Raw genomic sequence first — 23,617 nt, 5'->3', positions numbered from 1 at the left:
ATCGAAAGAACAACAGCAAAAACTTTAGGAGGTATGCGGTCACAAATTATAAGACTTTGGTTGAATAATTAACGCCCGGAAGACTACTGACGCAGCGAGCAATTAGAGCTGTCACTCAATGCGTCGTTCAGCAAGTCCTTTCTCAATTATTTAAGCCGAATTATTATTGGAGATAATTAATGTGAATGCAGCAGGCTTTACGGAGCCCCTCAGTACCACTTGTCATACTCGCCAATCAAACCTAGTTTCATATAAGTACATACAATTTACCTAGTTGTTTCTTTAATTGTTTATTATATCCTGCTTCGAAGGGTAATTACCTCAGCTCAATTACCTGAAGGTAAACAATTTATACACAAGTCGTATTGTCCAGGCCAAATGTCATCAAAGAAACGAGACAAATTCTAATGCCTGGTCCTTCACAGTGTTATGTTAATGCCGAGTAGGGCAATGAAGGAGATGTTATCTACGACTGCGATTAGCGGCCAATACTACGGAGTGCATACATACGAGAAGCAGACTAAAGTAGCATTCGAAACGAGTCCTTACAATGACAATTACAGACACCATTGAATTATTATGTATGCCGTACCTTCCGTTCCGTTTCTATAATAGGCCTGGCGCGCGATTTGACTTTTGGACACTTGGAAAACACGTTTTGAAGGCACACAATCGATCGAAAACGTGGCGGCCTCAAGTGTGGATGGCAGCGAATTGCAACGTACCGTATGCACACATTATTTCAAAATACGTATATTGTGAACTTGAAGAAAATAATATCGCTGAAGTTCCTGCTTATTAATAGATCTGAAGACTTCATTAGATTTCTAAGGGTGTCAGATGTATTGTTTTGGTATACGATATTACTTCGTGCATGTTGTCGGGGTGCATGATTTGCGTTTTATATAGAATTCGTTAGAATTAGATAGCAAGGCCGTTGTTTCGCAAATAGGTTGAGGACAATTTCGAGATATGCGTCTGTACCTGTCACCTCTATACTGTCATCTTAACTTAGTATGACCTTATGAAAAATCAATGTAATTTTTATTTGCAGCAGCCTATAGACTGAATTGGCGATCAAAAATGTTTCATTATCCTGCCAACAACATAATTAGTAAATTAAACCAGGATATGCATCTAAATACCGTGAAGATTCACATAATACTATATTCAAACGACCAATCATATAATACGCCTTCCACCAATTACTTGGAGTCACAGACAATATAGAAGGCCTGAAACGGTTATCTTAAGTGCTACGATTATCTAACTATAGTACGTTTGTATAGTTTGCCATGTGTTCCATCATCACCGTTCTGCTGCAGCCTGGAACTTCATATCATCCATAGCTAGCCCGCTTATAGTGGTACATTGATAGCTCTGAGTACATTGGTGATGAACGCTAAACAGAAATTAACTGCAGGTAATGCTGGTAAAATATTGGAAGAATACAAACCATTCATCTCCTTGACCAAAGCTCTGTGAAAGGCTGCAAAAAAAAGCCCGGATTTCTAGTGTTGGACCCATAGTGACTGGAGTCTAATCCTTAATAAAATTGCCTGCAGCACTGAATCTACATCAGCTGTCTTCTTTTATGGTTCTTCACCACATCAGTTATTAGCTGCTCTGTGTTCGGTTTCCGTCTTGTTGTAGGGCAAAGACGAACGCTGGCAAAAGTCTTGCCCACAGACGTTTCGAAATGTTCGTTTTTGCTGTGAACAGTAAATAATGTCACATTCTCTGCTTCAGATCTAGATCACTCTAATAGCATTTTTTTTTTAGCTATATTGTCACAGGATTGGACCTGATGAGTCTTCCGTTTAGCAAAAATAGTAATTCTCTACTTTTATTGACCTCTAAAAATACGCTGATATTTATCAATTTTTGTCTTATATTTGCACCGGTGAACAAAAGGTCAGTGACATTTTTGTTGCCGTCGTTCTATACTTCTAAACAAAATGATCAACGGACAAGTTTCAGATACAGCCAGGTTATCAAAGTTCTATGTATAGCACCATACGCTGTGGAAACCATGCATTGTAAATGATTTATTATAATATAACGATTCCTGCTCCTGGCAGCTTTCCGGGACTCGCTCGTTGTTCCGCTAGTGATGAACAGATCCGTATCGATTTCGGTTACTTGTGCCTCCATATACTCTGGTCTCACTGGAAGGTAAAGCGTTTCTCTACATAGTTGATAAAAATGGCATATCTCGAGAAAGATGAACAAACTTTGACTTAAGTGAATTGTGCCGTCTTGTCGCCCTTTTCGATTCCATCGAGTCGCTCTAAAGTACACCGACAGCAGTACTGAAGAGGCCTGAGATCATGCAGAGCACGAACGTCAATAAAAAATAATCAATGGGCCATTGCTTTTTGTAATTACCAACGATTTGAGAATATTTTATAAATAAAAACCAATGGATCTCGTCGATCTGGTGGAAAGCAACTGCAACTTCTAGAAAATTCGTTTTCGACTATTGTGCCTCGGCCATACAAGAGAAGCAGGCAAACGAGATAAATGAGCAGCCACCTCCTTAGCTTAACGTACTATCAGAAATCGAAATAATTAAAAATAAATATAATAAAATTTCAAAAAGTACTAAACGACAAATTTTGCTTGTTAAATAAGTTATTGTACACCCATCCAAACTGTACATTACAGATATATAGTTTTCGTTTTAAAAATGCGTGCAAACTGAATATCAGCTAATATAGCGGATAAAAACGATATGTATATTAAAACAGGCATACAATATCCTTGTTTATTATAGCATATTTGGTTCAGAGGAGATATAGACCCTTTTGTTTCGAATGGGCTTAACTCCGAAGCAACAGAATATAGTGCTACATTTCGTACTTCAGTATTCCTGGATTAAAATCCGTGCTAGTTGATCTGTCGCTATGAAAGCTGGATAAGCCGATGAGTCAGAATGTACACTGTTTTCGTCTGCTTTTTGACTGTCGCGGTCGAAACAAATGCCGTTCTTATGAAAACCAAATCGATTCGATACTATTCTCAGAGTTGTTCCATTTTGTTAGGGGCGCATCTACTCAGAGGGTACGAATTTGACGACAAAAGCAACATACGGTACTATTTCCCACGATCCAAAAGCATCGAAACGAGTGTCTCCCCTTTTACTAGCTCGATTTTTTTAGGTGCTTCCAAGTTCCTTTGGCTATTGATGTCTTCTTTTCAGTTTCTCCCATGTGCACACGTAAACTAAATTGAAATTAGTCGTCTGTGTACTTACTAGGTAGTATTAGTAGCAGAGCAACGAATTTTTCTTTGGTGACTTAAACAGTAGTCGGTATACTTTATAATCGCCTTCGGTGAAGAGCCAGTTTGTGTCTATCTTCTTACATTTATAAAAAGGAACCGCTTAATAATTTGTAACGAGAGAACTGGGCTTCTTTTCATCAAGATCTAGATCAAAGTTCAAGCTAGCTGTGTACTAATCGGATAAGGACATCCGTTCCGTAGACCCAGTAAAAATGTAAAGAATTGACGATTAGGTTTTGAGAATTTTAGTCCTAATAAATCAATCATGTTCAAATATATTTTACACAGTCACCTCGATAAGTCATTCGTACCAGCAGTGTCGGTCACTTCCCTACAACCATGTTAACGTTCATCGACCACATTAGCTCTATGCACGCGAAAAGCGCCCGTAACGAGTCCTTCTCTCCTATATATTATGCACAGCATTACGACGAAGTGAAATAGAATAATCCCTTACTCGTGCCGGTCTCCGAAGTCCTTTCTAGCCTTCGGGAGCATCAGACAACGCAGGACTGATATCTAATGCTTCCCGCATACTGCACGCAGGTATTGCGCTCTGACTTTGCGGGGCCCATCGGCGAGCTGCTAAGCTTTGACACCGCTGTTCCAGGAGAATCGGAGGTTCAGCTATTTGTAAGTTGGCTGTTTCAAGAAAGGCCCCGAGGACCTACGAAAGACAGGTCTACGGACTGCATGGCAAACCACGCTTATGCAACCTGGTCCCAGGTGCTTTCAGTACGGCCGAAGGGATTAGATAGGATGGAAGGAATTCAGAGCGGAAAGAGTAGATTGAGTTAGTGTAGATAGCGAAGACGAAAAAGGAGATCCGATCAGGCCACCCTGTCTGATATATCGTTCGTGTTGTCGATAATTGAACGTCACAGACCTACGGAATCCATAAGGAAGAGAGAAAGTGAATTCCGCCGAGAATACAAGAGGAAACGAACGGATTTTCCAGGAGAGAACGGATTTGGTACAATAAGAAGCTGCTATACAGTGGTTTTATTTTGAACGAGGGAGGAGTCTTTTGGCAGTCCTGATCTGTCTCCTCTCTAATGGTAGTAAGGTTTACAGCACACTAACTACAATTATGCATTTATATACGCGTGCTATTAATTATATAATTGCATATAATACGGGTGCCGTAGTACAGCTGTAGGAGTTTAATGTTCACTCGCTTTTCATATTTTTTTTTTTAATATTATCAATTTGTTTGACAAAAGTTATGGTGGAAGTATAAAAAACGTCGAGTTATATAGCAAGTAGAAGTTTGTTGAAGGTGATCTCGTACACTGGTACATACGTATGCTGTAGCAGTAGTGTCACAAAGCCAACAGTATAATGGTTACCACAGATGCCTTTTAAATTGACACGTCCAACGTCATATCTCTATATATCACTACCAACTTGATGAAATCTTTGGTTTTGGTGATGAAATGGTGGAACAACATGACATGCTAATTAGTATAATGATCAGGTCATTATATTAAATAAAATGAACTTGTTTAGCTCGGGATAAACTGTGCTCACTTTTCTGCAAAATGTGCTTTTCTCAACGCCAGCGTTGAATGTGCCATTGCACACATCTCTACTGTTCTTATTAAAGCTATTTGTTCCAGCTAGCTACGGAGACATAACGTCTATTTAGCTTTACAAAGCGGCAATGATTAATAAAATTTAGGTCATTCCTTAGATTACACTAATAGAGAGTTGCTGGTCAACCATTATCTAAGCGTACGTAATTCAGGCAGTTGGTCCTTACGTGTGTCAAAGTTTGTCCGCTTGCTATATGACCCATTTTAGATGTTCATTGATTCCGTATTAGAAACATAGTACATGCATCTGTATAGCCGTAGCTGAATGATCATTATGACCACACTCGGCGGTTATCTTCGAGTCTGCTTTCGACTGACCCTGCATCGCTTCGGCTCGTATCTTTAGGCGCCCCCGGCTCGACGGCGGTGCACTGCACTACACTTAAACAGTTTCAGAGTTTGTTGTCATTCAGTAAGCAGACCATCATGCGTGGAAAACACTAAATCGATTAATGGCAACTGGGTCGTAACACAAAATCGCATAGAGAGCTAAAGACATCTATAGAGCAGAGAGGATCAGCCATAAGACCCCGAGGGCAGGAGAGGACAGGCCGGTGAATGGATTTACACCGGCTTTAGAATTAATGCGCGATCAAATATGCGTTTTCTTAGCCCCGGCCCCCCCCCCCTTTTTCATCACTGATTTGATTCTGAAGAATGATTCTGCTTTATTGCAAGTTAAACGGATTCAGGGCGTAACCGCTAGAAAACTGACGTGATTGTAGGACTTTTGTGTAGTGGGTGCCTGAAAGGCTTGGCTTTCCACAACAAGCCAAAATACGATCCTCGCTAAATCAATTGGTCAAATGTTTAGAGCTCGGAACCTGTACTGATGATTATTTCCTTTTTGCGTAGTGCGTGATGCAGTTACTCACAACATATCTTAGGAAGGCATTTTTTTTGGAATTATTAAGTCGCCTGCATTTCAATGGGACAAGATCGGTTATTAATTGCAATACGGTACGCCATTAGGTTTGAACCCTAGAAAATGATATAATAAAGGATAACAATCATCGATAGCAGGAGAGTTTCAAAGACTCACAGCCGAACTTAGAGGCACGTTTTTCCGTAATAACTTTAGAAGCTCTTTATGTTTTAGTATGAATCATTTAAACTTGTGTGATAAAAAAAAAGTTAACGATAAAAAACATCTCTCATTTTATTTTGTAATAATCATCGATATGAATAATCTGCAAAAATCTTCGTCGTGAAGTCAAATGGACGAACGCAAGGACTTGATTCCTTTGCGCCTCTAATGAGACCTACTGAAATAATAGTTCCATTGCGTGTGTCGAATTATTTACGATGTAATAGATCTACTGAATTCGCTAATATTCTTTTTGATATCGGCATCTGCTCAAGGTGTTCCAACTAGCTGCACGGTGAGTGCAATAGGAAGTTATACAATAGGTATGAAACCTTTTTCGCACGGAATTGTGTCATTGACATAAGTAACTGAATAATCGACGATGTTAAACTACGCCATTACAAGAAACTCCCACGCGTGCAAGGGTCAATGAGGCGTGAATAGTCTGTCTCGAACTCTATGCCAGGCGACTGTGATCTAATTAACAGAATCCAACATGAGTTATCGGTAGATGCAGGCTGCATCTATTTCGTGGCCGCTATAGAGCAAGCAGTAAAAATTGATCTTTTTGGTTATGTTTATCTCTAAATTGCAATTATATGTTGACAACAACAAAGATTCGATACTTTTCAACACTGATGAAAGTATGCAGTAATGCCTTCACTTTACTAAATCGAAGATCTTCACAGCTATTTCGACCTTCGGGCAAAGATTGCTTGAAGCAGGAAAATCGCAAAATTGATCAGACAAAGAATTAATAAGCGACATCTTGGTTTCAAAGGCCTGTGGTTCTATGCAACGAACCTATTGTCTCCGACTGCTATTCGAAAGACTTCATTTCTAAATTTATGCTTGAGCGTTGATCTTTCCCGCTAAAATGATGGAGGTAAAAACGATTTATATCTACACATCGGTAGGTTTGATCTCTCTACTCATCTTGATTGTTTTTATGTCATGCCTGTGGATGTTACTACGTAAAACATCTAATCCACAAAGTTTGCCCGTCAACGGTAGTGCTGATGATCGATGAACATAACAATGCAGAAGATCCTTTAGGAACCTCGAAGACTCACTAAACCCCTTATTGAATTTGATTTGGACGTGCAATGTGATCAGCACCTCTTCAACCGAAAAGGCGACATATATTGGACTTCAAAGTAGGTCACTCTGAGAAGTGAGAGAGTAAGGGAACTGAACTGCAATTCCGTAACTGAAGACGGTTGTCCACTGATATAGTTGAACCGGATCGCGGCCCACCAACGAGTGGTACTCAGACCAAATATAAGTGAATGGGAAACTCAAGATCGAAAGGGTTCGGAAAAGTAATTAACCATTTACATATATAATATGCGTTATATGTGAATCATGGCATCTTTATTTCTGGTTGAAAAGATTCGTTCAGTTGGTAGCGCTTTCTCACTGCCTCAGCGACGGGTATTATTGAAGCAATTTGACACTAGGGTAATTCGTATATGAACCGATTATTGCATGCCCATACGCCAGCTAAAGAGGGAAGCTGAATATTTCATGTGTGTGTTTCGTAGGACCTTCCGTGCTCAACAAAAATAAGCCAAACTGTAGAAACGTTAAACATATTTCAATATAGAGCATAGATGAAGATCCCATCGCCTGGTCCGAAAGTAGGCCTTAAAGTACAAACGGGCGCTCCTGTTTGTGCTGTTGAAGTTCACGTCGTGGTTATAATTTGTTAAAACTGCATACTCGTTCCCACTATGCCAATTTTGATTTAAGCATTTTATTAGTTGCTTGATTGCATTTTCGCTTTTCACTTTAATATGCGCTTCTTAGCCGTTTCTAAGGAGCTACCAGCTATCCTGTGCTATCCAGTTCCTTAACTTCCCAAAAGTTTTCAATAACCGGAACCTTTCGGTTCGATGTTCAATAGATCACGGTTTCATCATGATGCTTTCGATGCGTGGAGACGCATCTGTCAAAAGCTCATTACCTATTTCGCTTTTATTATTGTTATTTAATATTCGACTGGGCAGTCGTAAGCCCATCAGTTAGCATTGCAATATAAAAGACGTGGCTTTCTTGACCTTAAGAAAAGCTTGGCCGCTAGCTTTCGAAAGCAGCCAAAAGTCAACGATAACCTGATTGAAGTATAAATGATATCGTTCACATATAGCATTTAGATTGAATCACCCACAGTTTTGGCTATAGCCCATCTTAATATATAATCAAAAGCAAGCTAGATAGTTCATGCTCATTACAGAGTGCCAGAAGTGCCATGAAACTCAACAAGATTAAAGATTCACGCACAGAGACACATACCGCAAATCAAAGTCTCCTGACAAATAGAGTTCTATTGTTTTTACGTTAATATTCAAATCATGCAGCTGACTGTGCTCAAAAGAATATTTCCTGCCAGAACCATTTGATAGATGGCGCCGGCGTCGTGTCAAAGCAGGAGAGGGCAATTTAGGAAAGGGTCACTGTTTTGTGTATTCACCCACTGGCGTTCACCGGTGAGCGCCGGCCGATGATGAGGCGGCCAGTTCATCCTGCGTCTAGCGTCTAGGGTTGTTCGACGGGCGTGCGGCGCTTCTCGGTCGCTGGTGGTAGCAGAGCGTGCAAAACATAGTGAAGGATCACGATCTTCGAAGGCAACATCAGGCGACTGTAGATTCATTCAACATGACCTGATGAAAATAGCTGGGCCGTAACTGTGAATGTTTTGCATTGCGGCTTCTAAACAACGTGCAACTGAACGCTAGGCGTACAAAGTTGTATCTGTGTACGTGTGTACATGCGCGTGTTTGATGGTGACGACAATGTCGTCGAGTTTCTAATGAGTGGTTAGCGAAACTATGCGAAGAGGATAAAAATAATAATAATAATAATAATAATAGATACTGGTCAAGCAAGCTACAACAAACGTGACGTGCAAATAACAAGCAAAAGCGTGTACGGGATTTATCTCTGTGGTACAGTTAAACGGATTTATTTAATCCGAAGTGGACATGCCAACATGCCGAAAAGGATTCCACCGTTCCTTGGAAAAAATATGATTCACGCTAGCAGCAATAATAGAATTGTACTCGTGATAAGCTTGTCGCTTGTACTCTATGCGCTTGTGGTAACCTGTGAAGTTCGAGTTATCAAACCAGTCGAAAAAGGTCGGTGTTCAATACTGCGTTGATCATCATTTGTTTTTTGTTATTTGAAGGGGAAAAATATACGATGCAAAGATCGAATCGAGCAGTCGTTTATGCTGCGTTCACATTTGGTTAACGTTCAGTCAGCTCGATTCAGGGTAGGCGTACGGTGTAATGAGCTATCGGCAAGGAACTCGAAACAGCCTGGTCAACACGTACGAGTGAAGACCCTGCATTTTATAATTTTAATATTCAAATTGACAATAGCGATGGCACATAAATATTAAACATTAATTTCTATAATATCGGAATTATTTGAAATTTGGAAATGCTGATCTCGCTAAGGTTTCAAGAAGCTTGTTATACTATTTATAATCATAAAATATTTTGACCTCTTACGCATTTTTTCGAAGTGTTGCCCTGGTTTTTCAATTGTGATACGCAGATGAGCTCGTACCTGTTGTCGGTAGCGTTGATTAGAAGCTTTTCGAACAATATCTATTGCGTTAAAACGAAGAAATTAAGCGAAGCTAACTAGCAACATTTATGACTTTAATGCCGTTTAATAGGTTCTAACTCCTGTGTAGTCCGAATACAAGTAGTCGAAATACGTTTGACTTGGTAATGGTAGTAAGCTCGTCTTGGTCATATATACATAAGTAATTATTTTTAACTTTGCATGGATTCGGTTTATTTTTTTTATTGATCTTTGGCTTATGGGGAAGAAAATAGTTGATCGGAGAAAGATGCTACTATCTTCCTTATAATCAGAAAATTACTCAAGAGGTTCTAATCTATTAGAGGTGACATGATATAATTGGCGTCATTTTGGCACGTTTTTTTAAATGCAATTATTATCTTACGTAATTATTTTCTTTTATTAAGGAGTAGTTATACTCACTTTTTTATTTTTCATCAGTTTGTTTTTTGCTCACACATCACGCGCGTAAGCATTTGTCATATCTACCCGGTACTGTGCAAATAGCTATAAATGAATTAGAGGCAGGAAGTTTTCGGAGTTTGTACTCTGTATTAAACTCTGTATTAATACTATTACAATCCAATAGTGAAACCTTCGGTGATTTTGTAGTCACTCCGGATGTTTTCTTTTGAGCTTTTGGGTTGAGTTTTGTCCTTGTTCGAAAGCGGTCTCCGATCATCCGGTTTATGATATGATGACGACGACAATAACCGTTGCAGCGTTACGCTTTATCCCCTTGGAGCGTTTTCTCACAGTAATGACGGTCGCCGAAACTGCTGTCACCCGCCAACATTTTTTTCTCACGTAATGGCAGCAGCAGTGGCGACAAAATCATAGCCTTGATTTACCGTCCTGTTCTCCCTTCCGTATAAGCTTGCTTTTGCTTTGAGAGCTTTGAAATCTAGAGCAGTAACGCAACTTCGTTGTTGTCCCTGTCATTGCTGTTGCTGGTCGGCCCTCACACCGAAGTTTACTTGCCCCCGTCAAAAGGTTCTACCCCAAATCCCAGGTGAGCATGTGCTATTAGTGGAGACAAACCGAAGACGCCATAAAGCTTTGACGTTGAAAGAACTAGGATACGACAACGTACAGAGGCCAGAAGCTGCTGACAGCAGCCTTGTACAGTCATCCTTTCAGTTGTGAATCGCATTCTGCTTAACTTTTTATTTTTTTTTATATATATATGTAGCTACGGAAAAAACGTGTTAACGTACAGCTAAAAATTTATTGAATGCTACTGACGACTCTCATTTGAATTTTACCGAATTCTGCCGAATACTGGTAAAAGCTCAGCGATGGCGATAGCATTCAGTGTCAAGAGGATCTTTATCACATCGAGGCCACGTCTTAAGTTTTAAAAAACAGTGATCTTCGGATATGCACTTTCGAGTTCAGATATTGATATTATGCAAAGTTATCCATATGTAATACTGGCACATCTTATGCGATTGGAATTTAACAAACATAATACGCGAGTAACGATAATTCGACTCCAAAGTTACCGCTCGGAAAGGTCACAAGTTGAACCTGACTAGGTTTTCCCTTTTCATTTTTTTTTAATTGTTTGACTGATCATAACAGCTCAGATTAGCGCTAATACGTGTTATCGGTCCTTAAATGTTTCAAGCAGGATGCGTGATGATGACCTCCCAGTTTTGCGCAGTATCGTGATGACACATCTGCATGTTCATGTACGCAGAGATAGTTATAGACCCTCTGATTAACTTTTCTAACAAACGTTCTGACTAGCTAGAGAGAAAGGCTAAATTGATGAAAGAAAAACAAAATGGAAGATGGCAGCCAGTGGTACCGTTTAGTTTCTGCGGTTTGATTTATTGCAGCGTCGAACATGAATAGTATAAGTGTATAGGCCCTAGTAATACCTAAAATACTGAAGACCTTACTATAATGAATATGATTGATATTTAACGTCAAAAACATTAGGAAATATGTAGCGGAAATATCTGAAGCATGGTGCAAGTGGCGATTGGTGCCAAGAAAGTAACATTTACAATTGTTTTTTTTTTGCTAATGGGTCTATCAAGATGCGAGCAATGTTGTTAAAGATCACTAAAAGTTCGAAACAATCCAAATACTATCGAAGCGTTTCAAATAGAAGTGACCGTGCTATCACCATATGAAAAGTCCCCGAAGCAATAGCGAGTACCTTTCGTGTATCGAGAAGTCTATTAATATATAGCGTATTATATGTTTTTTGCATAGCGAGTTTATTGACCTAAAAAATTGTCAATAGATTTCGTTGTATGTGGCCATCCGACTCCCAACACCTTGTCTATCCTACCGAAGTAGCTTGCTATCAAAACATTATATTGATAATAGTACTTAGATTACACATATGTATATACACCATCTAACCTATGGAACTAACAACTCAACGATACAAGCCATTTTCCGTCGATCGATTCCAGAAAGCTTTTTGACCTTGTTTTCCTCAAGCTCTCAAGTTCAATTATCTACAACGCAATGCATTTGACTGTAAACGGAGCGCAGCTTCAATTGTATGTATGCGTCATGCACTTCAAGTTATCAAATTGCACGATACGAACTGCGTTCAGCAACCGGCGAGTTGATTGACAGGATCGATAGAGGAATCATAAGTCTGTCTGTACATACACAATTTGGTCGAAATTCGAGATCGCACAGAGCAGCGTACGAGATCGATATGTTTTTACGCACGATAATTTCTACTATTCGTCCCGGTGTGGCACGACTGGCTGTTTTTTTTTTCGGCTGAATGAATAAACAAAATAAGATAGATCCAAAACGCACTTCGAATATCAATGTGTTGCTTTCATTCGTTTACTCCTTCGTGTTGAGTGATGGTTAATGCATTTTTTTTTTTAGAAGTTTGTCACGCACTTTGTACGGGATTAGTATAATGTAATGACAAATAACTGTCATACTGTGCTTATGCAACGACAAGCTTTAGAAGGCAATTTCATCTACCTCACTAAGACCACCTAAATTTATTAGAGTAATGCTAGTACATGCCACAGCGATGGCTGGAAAAGATGGAGGATTCCCGAAGTTTATCGTCATTGACGGGCACGCCCCAGTGACGATGACCCTACGAATAGTGCGTATGCCTGGAAATGTGGTACAGTATAGAATATCCTTACTTTTCTCGCTGAATATGGATAAACGTTATCGATGAATATCCCGAGCATGCAGGCTGTTACTGAGCTGTTTTTCTTTCAGCCTAAATGAAAGAGAATGGCTTTACCACTGTTTCCAATGTTTTTTTTCCCTATTTCAAAGAGTGCTGCCTAATATGGCCACCCCCAATACGTAGCTCTGCGTGGTTCTTCCAATCGATAAGGATCAGTTAGGTATGCCTTGTTCAACCATACCGTAATAGACCGGTTTTTAAAGTATTTACTTCTAGCGTAAAAAATAATGTTAGATGAATACACAAATCAGAACTAATAAATCTTCATGCATGCCTCATTAGAATTGCGACGCCTTCTTGCTGTTTCCTAATCGATCATATAGTTCATGGGCGTATATGTCGCATGGCATGTTTATGACCGTAAGTCTATTATGAATCAAAATTGATCGTGTGTTTATCCGTATATAGTACCTCCATTATACAGTACTAATTATGTTTAATATTTGCTTATTCGCCATATTTATCTTTTTCCAACGGATGCACCTATACAGGTAGATAATTCCGATGAATTGCCCTTGGTCGTAGATTGGACTATTTTTGTCTGAATGGTTTATCAATAAAGTCGTATAATTTCTAACTATTTGGTCAAGAATAGCTCGCTCAATAAAAAAAATAATTTAGTCTCCGGTCCACTTCGTCTTTTCTCACTCATCGTTTAGTGACAGTGATTAATTGAAAAAAAAAAAAAGCTAAACCCTAAGGCTTTTTCCATTAGAGCGGTCCGCATTGGATTGCATGAACTTCGATGCCCGTGTGTGTATTTATAACGACATATGAACGACACGCAGCCTTCTTAAGTCTGAGGGCTGAAAGGATTTCTTTTCTCCAGTAAAGTGGATTGTGACGTCAATGTACATTGACAAGCTGAGAAATTATTATTATTATCGTAAACTGAACTTTCTGCTCTTGTTGCATATCGCAGCATCTGCGTGGCGTCTGATAGTCCTAATTGTGCACCCTTGTGTATGAGCAACTGCTTAAAATAGGCAGCTATAATTTAATACATGCTATGAGGGGATTCGACACGGCGAAGACGGTCCAATTGGCTGAATGCATGCAGTGCTCGTATCTACACGTGTCTGACTTTTGGACGCCGCCCTGACTCTACTGACCAGGGACGTTAGTGGGCTGCAAATGACCAACTCAAGGTGACGGCAGCAGTTACCAGTTAAGAGGCTCCAGAGTTGCGACGCTGTCTCAAATGCCTTTTTCTTTCCGGCAGTGGAAAGTACTCGTCGCCCGTCATATGATTGTGCGCGTCAGAGCGTCAAACGGTTGTAGAGCCCGTTGTGTTTCAATGCCAAACGGAGTAGTTCGCTAGGGTAAATTTTTCTCGTAGCCTCCGGATGGAAGAGCGCTTGAACTTGACCGAAAAGCGTCGTCTCTGTTCCGAAAGTGAGCTGATTTAGCGGGCGAGCAGTAGCAGCGACTGCTCTGAAACATCTTATTCCATTAAAGGTCGAGAATTTGAAAGAGTTTGCGCGTTTCGGTGAGATTGATGTTCTGGAGCATACTCTCGTCGTCATTCTGACATTGCGTACAACTTAAGGTTTCGTTTTATGAGATAGTTTCTATAGAAGTATCAAAAGAGAAGCGAATTTGTCAAAATAAAAAGCTTGAGGAACTCCAACTGCGGTGTTATTCGAGATAAAAACAGCGCTCTATAGTCGCTTTAAAAAATTAATTGCTTCTGTGAGCCATTGAAATATCCATTTAGATTCTGAAAGGAAAATAGAAAACTTTTCAGTGAATGCGTTTACTAGTACAACAGCCCGAGACCTAACGTCTGGCTATCTGTCCGTTTCGAAGCACCCGATGAGTGCTCTTTGCGAAGTCGTTGAAGCCCTTTCTGTCGTGGTGTGTAGGTTTTATATTTCGACTTTTCAACACAATTTAAAGATAAACATTTGGAAAAGAGTTCCGGCGTTCTATGTCGCGTCTGGCAACGCTTTGGTTCAAAACTTAACAAATGTATCTAAGCGAAAAGTAGTAAGGCTTTTGATGAACGTCTCAAATCAAGATATACTATAATATCTGCTATAATATCCGAACAAGAAAAGCAGTTAAGACATTCATGTTTAGAACATGTTTTTACGATCCTGCTGCACAACCTGGTTTTGTTGAGTGCATATCGGACTTAGCCATGTGTTGAAATCTAGGAGCTTATGTGTCACGCTCATGATGCACTTCATAGCTATTTCAGGCTTTTTCGGTAGAGGCCCTATCCTGACTTTTGGTTCAGCTTTTACCATCTATTTAGATTAGGCGTCAATGTTACCCAGGCATAATAAGAGCTGAAACCAAGGTTTTGTTAGAATTTATTTTTGTTAGAAGGGTGAATCTGCGCAGATGTGGCTGAAACTGCTACTACCGACAAATCTAATAAAACGTATATGCAGAGTTGTTTCGGTCACGCCTGATCAAACACGCCCGGGGGCATGTGCAAATGGCGGGCTAAAGGTATGGTGATAGAGTCGCAAAAGGTTTTGGTGTTCCTTAACTTTAAAGTCCCAGCGGAAAACCCCTAAGCTGCTTTCAAAATACTCAAGGTATTGGAGTATACAAGCCACTTGGTGACGGCATGACAAGATGGGTAGAGAGAAGACGACGAATTAATTTAAATAAAATTGCAGTGCTTTAATTTCTGTTGTATAAGCTTTGCTCTTGCTGGAGTATGATGAGGATTCGTTTAAGGTAATACTCTAGTGAAAATAAGGATTGATATTAAACAACTTTTGTTTTGTTTCTAAGGGCTAGCTAGTATTATGACGCAGACTTAGACTTTTCTTATGTTTATACAAGATACCATTCTCTCAAAGAGTCTATGTTTGGGCACTCCCAATTAAGCACATTGTATTTCCTCTCTGACCAGAACCTCAATACGCGGTGCTAGCAAGATATATTTATCGTAGAGTTAAAAACATTTTTAAATGGTACATAGTAAGATCTAGAAAATGCAATACTCATCATTGATGTTTCATACAATCAGATACAAGCAATAATATAATAATAATAAACTGTGCAAACAATAATTATTCTATATCTGAAGAAAAAAAATACAAAATACAGAGTATTGCAATTGGCATCTTTATGAAAATAAGTAAGTAAGGGGAAGATCTCTCGTGTGTGCAAATACAAAGACTTAGCAATTTTATAAGCACTAAAGATAGATACCTTATTTTTTTCATATATATAAGAATACTTACTATGTACTTATAGGAGTTATAGTTTCACGCACTCCTATAGAGTGCGTGAAACGGCAATTACTCAATAGCAGAATAGTTAAACTAAATTCAAATACTCTGTATTTATTTCCAGATGACTCGGACACCGAATTTGATGAAGACGACGGTGCTGACCGCGATGACGGAGCAGATAGGTCTTCGCTGTTATTACATGAGTTGAACGAAGGGCCAATTATCGAACGTGAGCCTGTTGACAAGGAGATTTCTCGTGGCGAATACACAAATCGTACAAACAATGCATTTACTTGCGCTGCGCGAAACGCCCTCTCTATTCAGGTACGGTGTTCACCGAAAAACCTTTCGGAACCCCAGCCTTTATCTACAGTCACACCAACAACCGTTACTGAAACAACTGGACAAGGCGTTCACACTACGGGTGAAAACGCTTCTGGTCAGAAACAATCAGAAGCGAATAACTCTGGGGGTTCCTTGGTTGTTCCATCTTCAGCGTTGGTTGATCTCGTCGACCCAATGACAGGGGTGAGGCACATTGAGATACAGGCCATTATAGATGACAGGATCTTTGGGAAGTTTCCAAACGCTGAAGATGGACGTCCTATGAGAACCCTGTTCTGTACGTGTTATGCATGGAGTTCGAAAGGACAAGTGATTTCCAGAGTTGCAACAGTGAAGTTGACTGAAGGTGAGAAACAACGGGTGTTAATGTTATGAAGAGCATAGGTAAACTGCGGCCCCATCTATGTTAACACATAGAGTAAAAAATTGTTAGATTTTTCGCACCATTATATAGTTATCGGGCAGACCTTTGGCTTAGTCTTAACACGTTATTTATTAATTGGCTGCAATAATTATACTGGCAAAAAATACACTATTGGATAACTATGCCCCACTAAGCAGTAGATTACGTTTTCCAGGATATTTGGGTTAAAAAGGCACTAGGGTGATAAACGGCGGTCATGTTTGAAAAAAATAAATTATCAGCAAGATGAATCTACCAGCAATATGCTCCTTTTAGGTGTCCCGATGGAGAAAAAAAATTCAAAGGGCCCCAAAGTGAGTATGCCGGGAACCCGAGTAGTATCTTTGGGAGAAAAAGTGCTGCTTGAATGTTCACTGAAACGGCCCCACTCGTCCAAGTATAGGGGTGCACAGAATAATGACGAAGATTATCGCATCTTCTGGTTGAGAAACAATGCGGAAGTTATGCTAGATGATAACGTGGAAATCAATTCCGAAGATGGCAGTCTTTTGATCCTACGAGCAGATGTATCCAACGAAGGTAGTTATGCTTGTGGTATTAGGGCAAGCGGAGGTAGCAAGGACCACTCTGCCGTACGATTAGGCGATGCAATTGCTATTAACGTACGCGGTAAGTACACTGTTAGATGATTAAAGACGACTATTTTACATAAAGTGAATTATAGAAGCGGACCTGTAACCGTCTAGCTAGCAACTTAGCCGTTATGAAGCTACCTGAAACGAAACGTAACTTCCCAGGCGAGGATGTTTTGGTCTGAAGCGTCTGAAATTTGAATATGTAGACTCCAGTACCAACAGCAATGCCCGTGACTTTAGAGTGGCCATCAGATACAAAAAAGATTCGAGTGGATTAATAACATAACAATTCCAGGTTGGGTTCTCAGCCGAATGAAAAAATATCTAATAAAAGATATTTAAACCTAATGAAGGAATATCTGGTTGAGAAAGATCATACAGCGAATATACTCATTGGTGTTCAATCTACTTTAGCTGACGGTTCGTGGTCTTCTTGGGGGGCATGGAGTGAATGTTCTTCACGCTGTGGACGAGGCCATCGAATGAGGAGTCGGTCATGTACCAACCCACCGCCTCGATTTGGCGGGAGGGACTGTCCTGGAGACTACGTTGTCCGTAGTGAGTGTAATTCTCGAAGAGATTGCCCCGGTAGCCATTCGAGAGAGAAAGATAAGGATGAGACTGCGCCATTATCAGGGACGTGGAGTCCTTGGAGCGTCTGGTCGGAGTGTGGAATAGACTGTCGGAAGCATCGACAGAGATGGTGCACCAGCAGTACTGTTTCTTCGCAAGCCCATCACACTCATCGTCTGCAGGGAAGTAGGGAAGATGTTGGCCATTCCCAACGTTATGCTGCTACGTCCTGTACAGGAAGGGATCATGTATCCGTTAATTGTACCGGCGGGATGTGTCGTCCCAACGTTCAAAACATCCATCAGCAGTTGGGACCCGAAGGCGGTTACAATGGATTATCAAATAACTACCTACAAGAGCAGGGTTCAATTTCATCTCAAGAGCAAGGTACATTTTCGTACAAATTATGCCTGTTGCACCTGTAAACTGGCAATGGTAATTTGTTTGCTACAAATTTTAGGAACGTGTAAAATGGTTTCGCATTGAAATCGAACATACTGGTACTACTAATAAAAATACTAGTGATAGGAAAGACAATATATATTATAATTCTTGATTCTGTTCGGTGTTTTCAGATTACTTCTATCGAATATCCTACTGCGTTAGATCCTTAAAACAATGCTATACTTCGATTGCGAAGTCTGGCGAGGAAAGAACGGCTGAAAGTTAGCTATTGAATATGTGTTAACACTTATTGAACTGCTAGAAGCTCTACAGTTGTCAATGGGCATAATTTTACAGTCTCCTTCATTAATCTTTCAGGATTTTTGTTATCACATGTCGGTAGTCTCGAAGCCATAGCGATGGTTATAGGGATGGCGCTAGCAGCAATCATTTTGGCGTTCACGTTCCTCATCGCTCTCCGATTCTGGCCGAGAGACGGTTGCCAGGGAGACAAACGGCAGCTTCCTTCAGCGTCGCATCACACAGATTCCTTCAACACACAGGTTTCTGTAAACGGTTAGTTGTTAATATATCTGTGCTTAAAATGTAACATAGGTCAAGTAAAATTATTGTTATTATGGCTGTATATTACTATGAGCTAAATTTCAGGTATCGCCACGCTGCCTCCTGACATTACTGAAAGTATAAACCGTGACCCGAGATTGAAGGATTTTGCGACCGAAGGAAAAGTAGAAGCAGCTGTAACAATACCTCTCCTTCAGAAGCTATACACTCAACCGACTTTATGTTCAGTATCAATGACGCCGTCGCAGACTCGATCCCATCTCAATATGAATCGCTCTCGAACGCCGAGTTCCACAGACAAGACTCATCGAACAGACTCCGAAACCCAGAGCTATTCAGACTACGGAGCCCCAGGGTCGGCATCAGAGTATGACCTCATTTATGACACAATACCTGATGAGCTTAAGAGTTCTGTAACCAGCAAGTCCAGTGTCGTGGTGTGCGTCCCAAATCATCAAATTGCGTGGATTACTGTTGGCCCAGAAGGGGGCCGTGTAGGATTGGACCTTCTGGGCGTTTGGCTGACTATACCGCCCGGAGCCATTCGGCATGGCCGGAGAGAGATGTACATAGCGGTTCTTGGAGACGGTGAACGTGAACGACTCGTAAACTTGCGAGACGAACAAAGTGTGCTTAGTCCAGTCGTGCAATGCGGACCCGTCGGAGTGCCCCTTGCAAGGCCAGTGATTCTCTCTTTTGATCATTGTGCACACCCCCCGTCTGAAAAGTGGAACATTCACCTACTTAGTGCGCCTACGAACAGTGAACAGCATCCGCATTGGAAGGAAGAGCTCTCTCTAGTTTCTTCCGGGGAGAATGTGATATCCAAGAGAGCTTATATGCAGATGGATAACCGACTGTGTCATTTACAGACCGACAAACTCTGCCGGTTCGTTGTGGCTGGGGAGTCGCGCAACAAGTGCTTCGCGGCAAAATCTCTCGTGCTCGTAGCGTTCCTGTCGAAGATCTCAAGCCTATCACAAAAAGACTACTCGGTCAGGGTCTACTGTGTTGAGGACACTAAGGCGGCCCTCCAGAACGTCTACAACGACGAAAATGGTCGCAGCATACCATTAGATGAGCCGAAAAGCATGGTTCTCCATGATGGCGGAGCTAATCTTTGCCTGACGTTGGAGGAAAATTCATTACCCGGCGACTGGGAATTCAAGCCTGGCGCTAATCAACAGGAAATACCATTTAGTCATGTGTGGACTTCGCGTCTTCCTCTGCTGCATTGTTCGTTTGTGCTAACGTCGATTTCACCCAACGACTCGGCGAAGCTCCTTGGTCGAATTACGGTTTTCCAGCGAGGTAATCAATCGCACCGGCAGGTTCTAACTTTGAATTCCGCAGCTATATATCGTAACACAGCCGAAATTCCTACGCCTATGCCTGCTCATATCAGCAATACCTTGATAAGCCGCACTTGCGGAAATACAGTCGTTCCTGCTGAAGGCTTTCGCCTCAGCCCGGAGGTTCGGCAGAGGATCTGTGCTCTATTAGATCCCTCACATCCCGAGGGCAACGATTGGCGGCGGTTGGCTCAGCATCTCGCGCTAGACGGGTAAGTTAGACATGAGGCATTATATTGCTATGTATTGTCTACCGTCTGCGTAGCTCTAAATAAAGAGGTACACGTGTGAAGATCGTTGATCTTACCGTTGTCAACGAAGTAGGAGAGTATTTAAAATACTGAAACTGATTTTAGAATAGGTTAATGTGAGTGACTGCTGCTCAACACGCGTCACCTTGAAAGCTGATTGTGTACAGCGTAGCTGCTTAGACTGAACATAGGTTAATTTAATGGGTAATTGAAACTATGTATTTCTCACAAACGGTTTCATTGCCCAGGTAAGACCTCCTATTTGTTTAAAAAACGACAGACGGCCATGAGACAAAACATTATCATAATACGATGTTGAATCAATTGCAGGAATCTTAGTTACTTCACGTTGAAGGTCAGTCCAACTGCCTGTCTACTGGATCTATGGGAGGCACGGCACCGTGAAGCTGGGGCTCCAACGGGGCTTCTAGCAGTCCTTAAAAACATTGGAAGACCTGATGTTGCAGGGACATTGGAGAAACTATTTGGTGCTTGGGTATAAATTTCAGTTCTTCCCGAGATAGCTTTTTAAATATGCGCCTGATGACTTCTAGTAATAAGGGAAAATTATCAAGACATAGTAGAATGAGAAATGCTTGAACAGGTGAATGCCATTGTTTTTATTTAACTTTCTATTTTATCCCGAAAAAAAAAAAAAGAAAACATCGTAACAGTAAACAATACCTAAACTTATTGGCCAAATGAGCCTTAAACCGAGACAATGCCATGGTCTTTCGATCTAAGTTTGTTACTGAGGAGAAATGCTGATATCATTACTGATGTTATAATATGTATCAGCTATCTGTCTATCTATATGCGCCAAGCAAACGAAGCCGTCTTTAAGCAAAATCTTCAAATGATATTATCATAAAATGAATGTTTGATATATGCATCTATCTAATTAGCACTTCTGTTCATACCTTCCATTGGCAAAATTCTTTCCGCTGTGTGACATTGTTATATATACAGAGGATTTTGGACTTGTAGCAATAAGTCGAAAGTGCCGGCCGGCTATTTCAATTAGTGAGATCAAATAGCTCACAAATAACATTGAGGACTAAAAGAGTGCGAGTTAAAAAAAAAAAACACTAGGGGAAGTATCGTTTCGTCCGAACGTCTAAACCACACAATGATTGAGACTTTTTGGTGAAGTGACTCGTTGAGGTGCTCTTACGAGTAGGTGCTATCACGTTCTCAGATTGAACTGAGAGCTGCAATATGTACAGTAAAACAACCTGTGTTTATATTCGCTCCTGAATACTAAGATCGTAACCCTGTCTGGTCTGGATAGTATCGAAGCCCTGTTTTGGTTAAGTATTTCCATTTACAATACAACAGCACAAACTAGTTACTACCCGAAGTAAGATTTAGCTTGAACATGTGTATAATATAGCAAGCCGTGTACAGTTACTAAGTATATGTAAAAATGTGAATTATATCTAGATGTACATAATGAACAAAGATAAACCAATAAAATATATGAAATTCAGAATTTTCGGAATGTTTTTATTCTCATTAGGGGTACTAATCAATAGCTATCAAGATCGCCGACTCCGCAGCCCAAGTGCAGGCAGTTGATCTGAGCCATCGTAAATGACAAGATCGACTGTATGCGGGTGAAAAACATCTCAGGAAAACAACAAGCTATGACAGAAAAACAGCACTAACCTTAGAAGAATACATATATTGTGTTTTTATTAGACAGCGAAATCCTTTTCTCGATTTTAAAGTAATTTTGTTATACATCAAATGTATTTGATACAAATACTAATTATTAAAAAGATACAAGTATATTCTACTTGAAAATAGATCATTGGAGTACCTTCATTTCAATCAAATTTATTTTACTTTTATAAAACCTTGAATGAGGTTTTTATTTGAGGCAAATTAGAGTGGCTGGTGAATCAGTTACGTCACTGAATTTAGCGAAATAGACGTCTACAAGCATATAGAAATACAATGTCGGTGCTTTTGGTTCAGGTTATCAAGCACAGCCTCAGATAACAGCTGTAATCCAGTTGTTGTTTTATGCTATGGCAGTTAACATTAGATTCTGTTCCATCACTCTATCGCTATAATGTAACGTTTCAATGTATGTACATGCTAGAAATAAATGAAGTTCTTCTTCTTCTTCTTCTAGCGATGTGACTGACGCATTCTGTGGCGGCAGTTATTTGAGACGTCAATACAAGTCTCACATAAATTATTGCAGTCATGCCAATTGTGCAAGTAACGGCAGCGATGGCGGGACCAGACGTCCTGTTGTGCGCCAGATGCAACGTTATTCGGAGTGTCGATCGCGAATCACAGGATATTTGTGCTGTTTAGTCCCTTTCCGGCCGCTCTTGCCACCAGACAAAGAAGCTCAGACGTCAAGTCCGTCCGTTTATCTATCGCTGTCTTTCTATTCCTTCCTCAAGACAAAGTCTTAGCTAGTTTTGTCGGAGTGACTTCTGGTTCCCGGTTCCGACACGATGTTGTCTTCAACGTGAACGTTGTTGTTGTTGTTGTTGTTGTTGCTGCTCTGTTCTCACAAACTTACGCACGACCTCGGTTATCGGCAATTGAATGAATAAAAAGTACAAAACGATACTTATGATTGATACATTCGTCACAAAGTAGTGTCGCAATAATGTAATGCAGAGACGGTTTAAGTAAGTTAGGGATGTATATTCTCTGTATCCTCCTGACCATGATAGTTCTGGCCCAAAGTTTCGGATTTCTTCTACGTTACAGCTTTTTAAAGTTGAATGGCCCTTTTAAAGAAACGATTAACTAACACTCAACAGTAAACAGTAAAAAAACAAACGGCCGACTGTATTGAGAATTGTCAAAGCAGATTAATTAATTAATGCCACCTACGATTGGTTCCATTCTGCGGTTTTCAAGTATGTTTCTGTATGATAACCGACAGGCTGTCTGTGCTGGTCTAGCAATTCGTACGATAAATTTATCCTATTCTATAACACAAATTGACTTCTAGCATTGGAAAAAAAAGGAGAAATTATAGTAAAAAATCAACTTATAGCTAGGAGCACTTGCACGTTTTTTTTTATCGAGGCTTAAAGATTACGCCCCATTACATCGAATAAGTAATCAGCATGGATCTAATTTCGTGAACCTATGTTTTATCTAACTATTTGGTAGTTTTTTCAAGTAACGTGCCAGTCATGC

General features: G+C 40.3%; 1 protein-coding gene across 2 annotated transcripts; it reads left to right on the top strand.

Moving 5' to 3' along the window:
• Positions 1 to 8,479: 8,479 nt before the first annotated feature.
• On the top strand, positions 8,480 to 21,935 carry LOC111255403 (netrin receptor UNC5C-like). 2 transcript variants are annotated; one of them, XM_022817343.2, is made up of 7 exons: positions 8,480 to 9,107; positions 16,076 to 16,645; positions 16,979 to 17,332; positions 17,713 to 18,258; positions 18,634 to 18,831; positions 18,925 to 20,404; positions 20,774 to 21,935. In XM_022817343.2, exons 1-7 carry the CDS (start codon positions 8,960 to 8,962, stop codon positions 20,943 to 20,945), a joined length of 3,468 nt encoding a protein of 1,155 aa, XP_022673078.1. In that variant the 5' UTR covers positions 8,480 to 8,959; the 3' UTR covers positions 20,946 to 21,935. The 2 variants fall into 2 exon arrangements, with proteins under 2 accessions (XP_022673078.1, XP_022673079.1); XM_022817344.2 differs by lacking the exon at positions 17,713 to 18,258 and having other exon boundaries at positions 8,481 to 9,107.
• Positions 21,936 to 23,617: the final 1,682 nt, after the last annotated feature.

Source organism: Varroa destructor, unplaced genomic scaffold (genome assembly GCF_002443255.2).
Source record: "Varroa destructor unplaced genomic scaffold, Vdes_3.0 BEIS01000001.1, whole genome shotgun sequence".
NCBI lineage: Eukaryota > Metazoa > Arthropoda > Arachnida > Mesostigmata > Varroidae > Varroa > Varroa destructor.
This window is presented reverse-complemented; position numbering and strand designations above follow the sequence as displayed.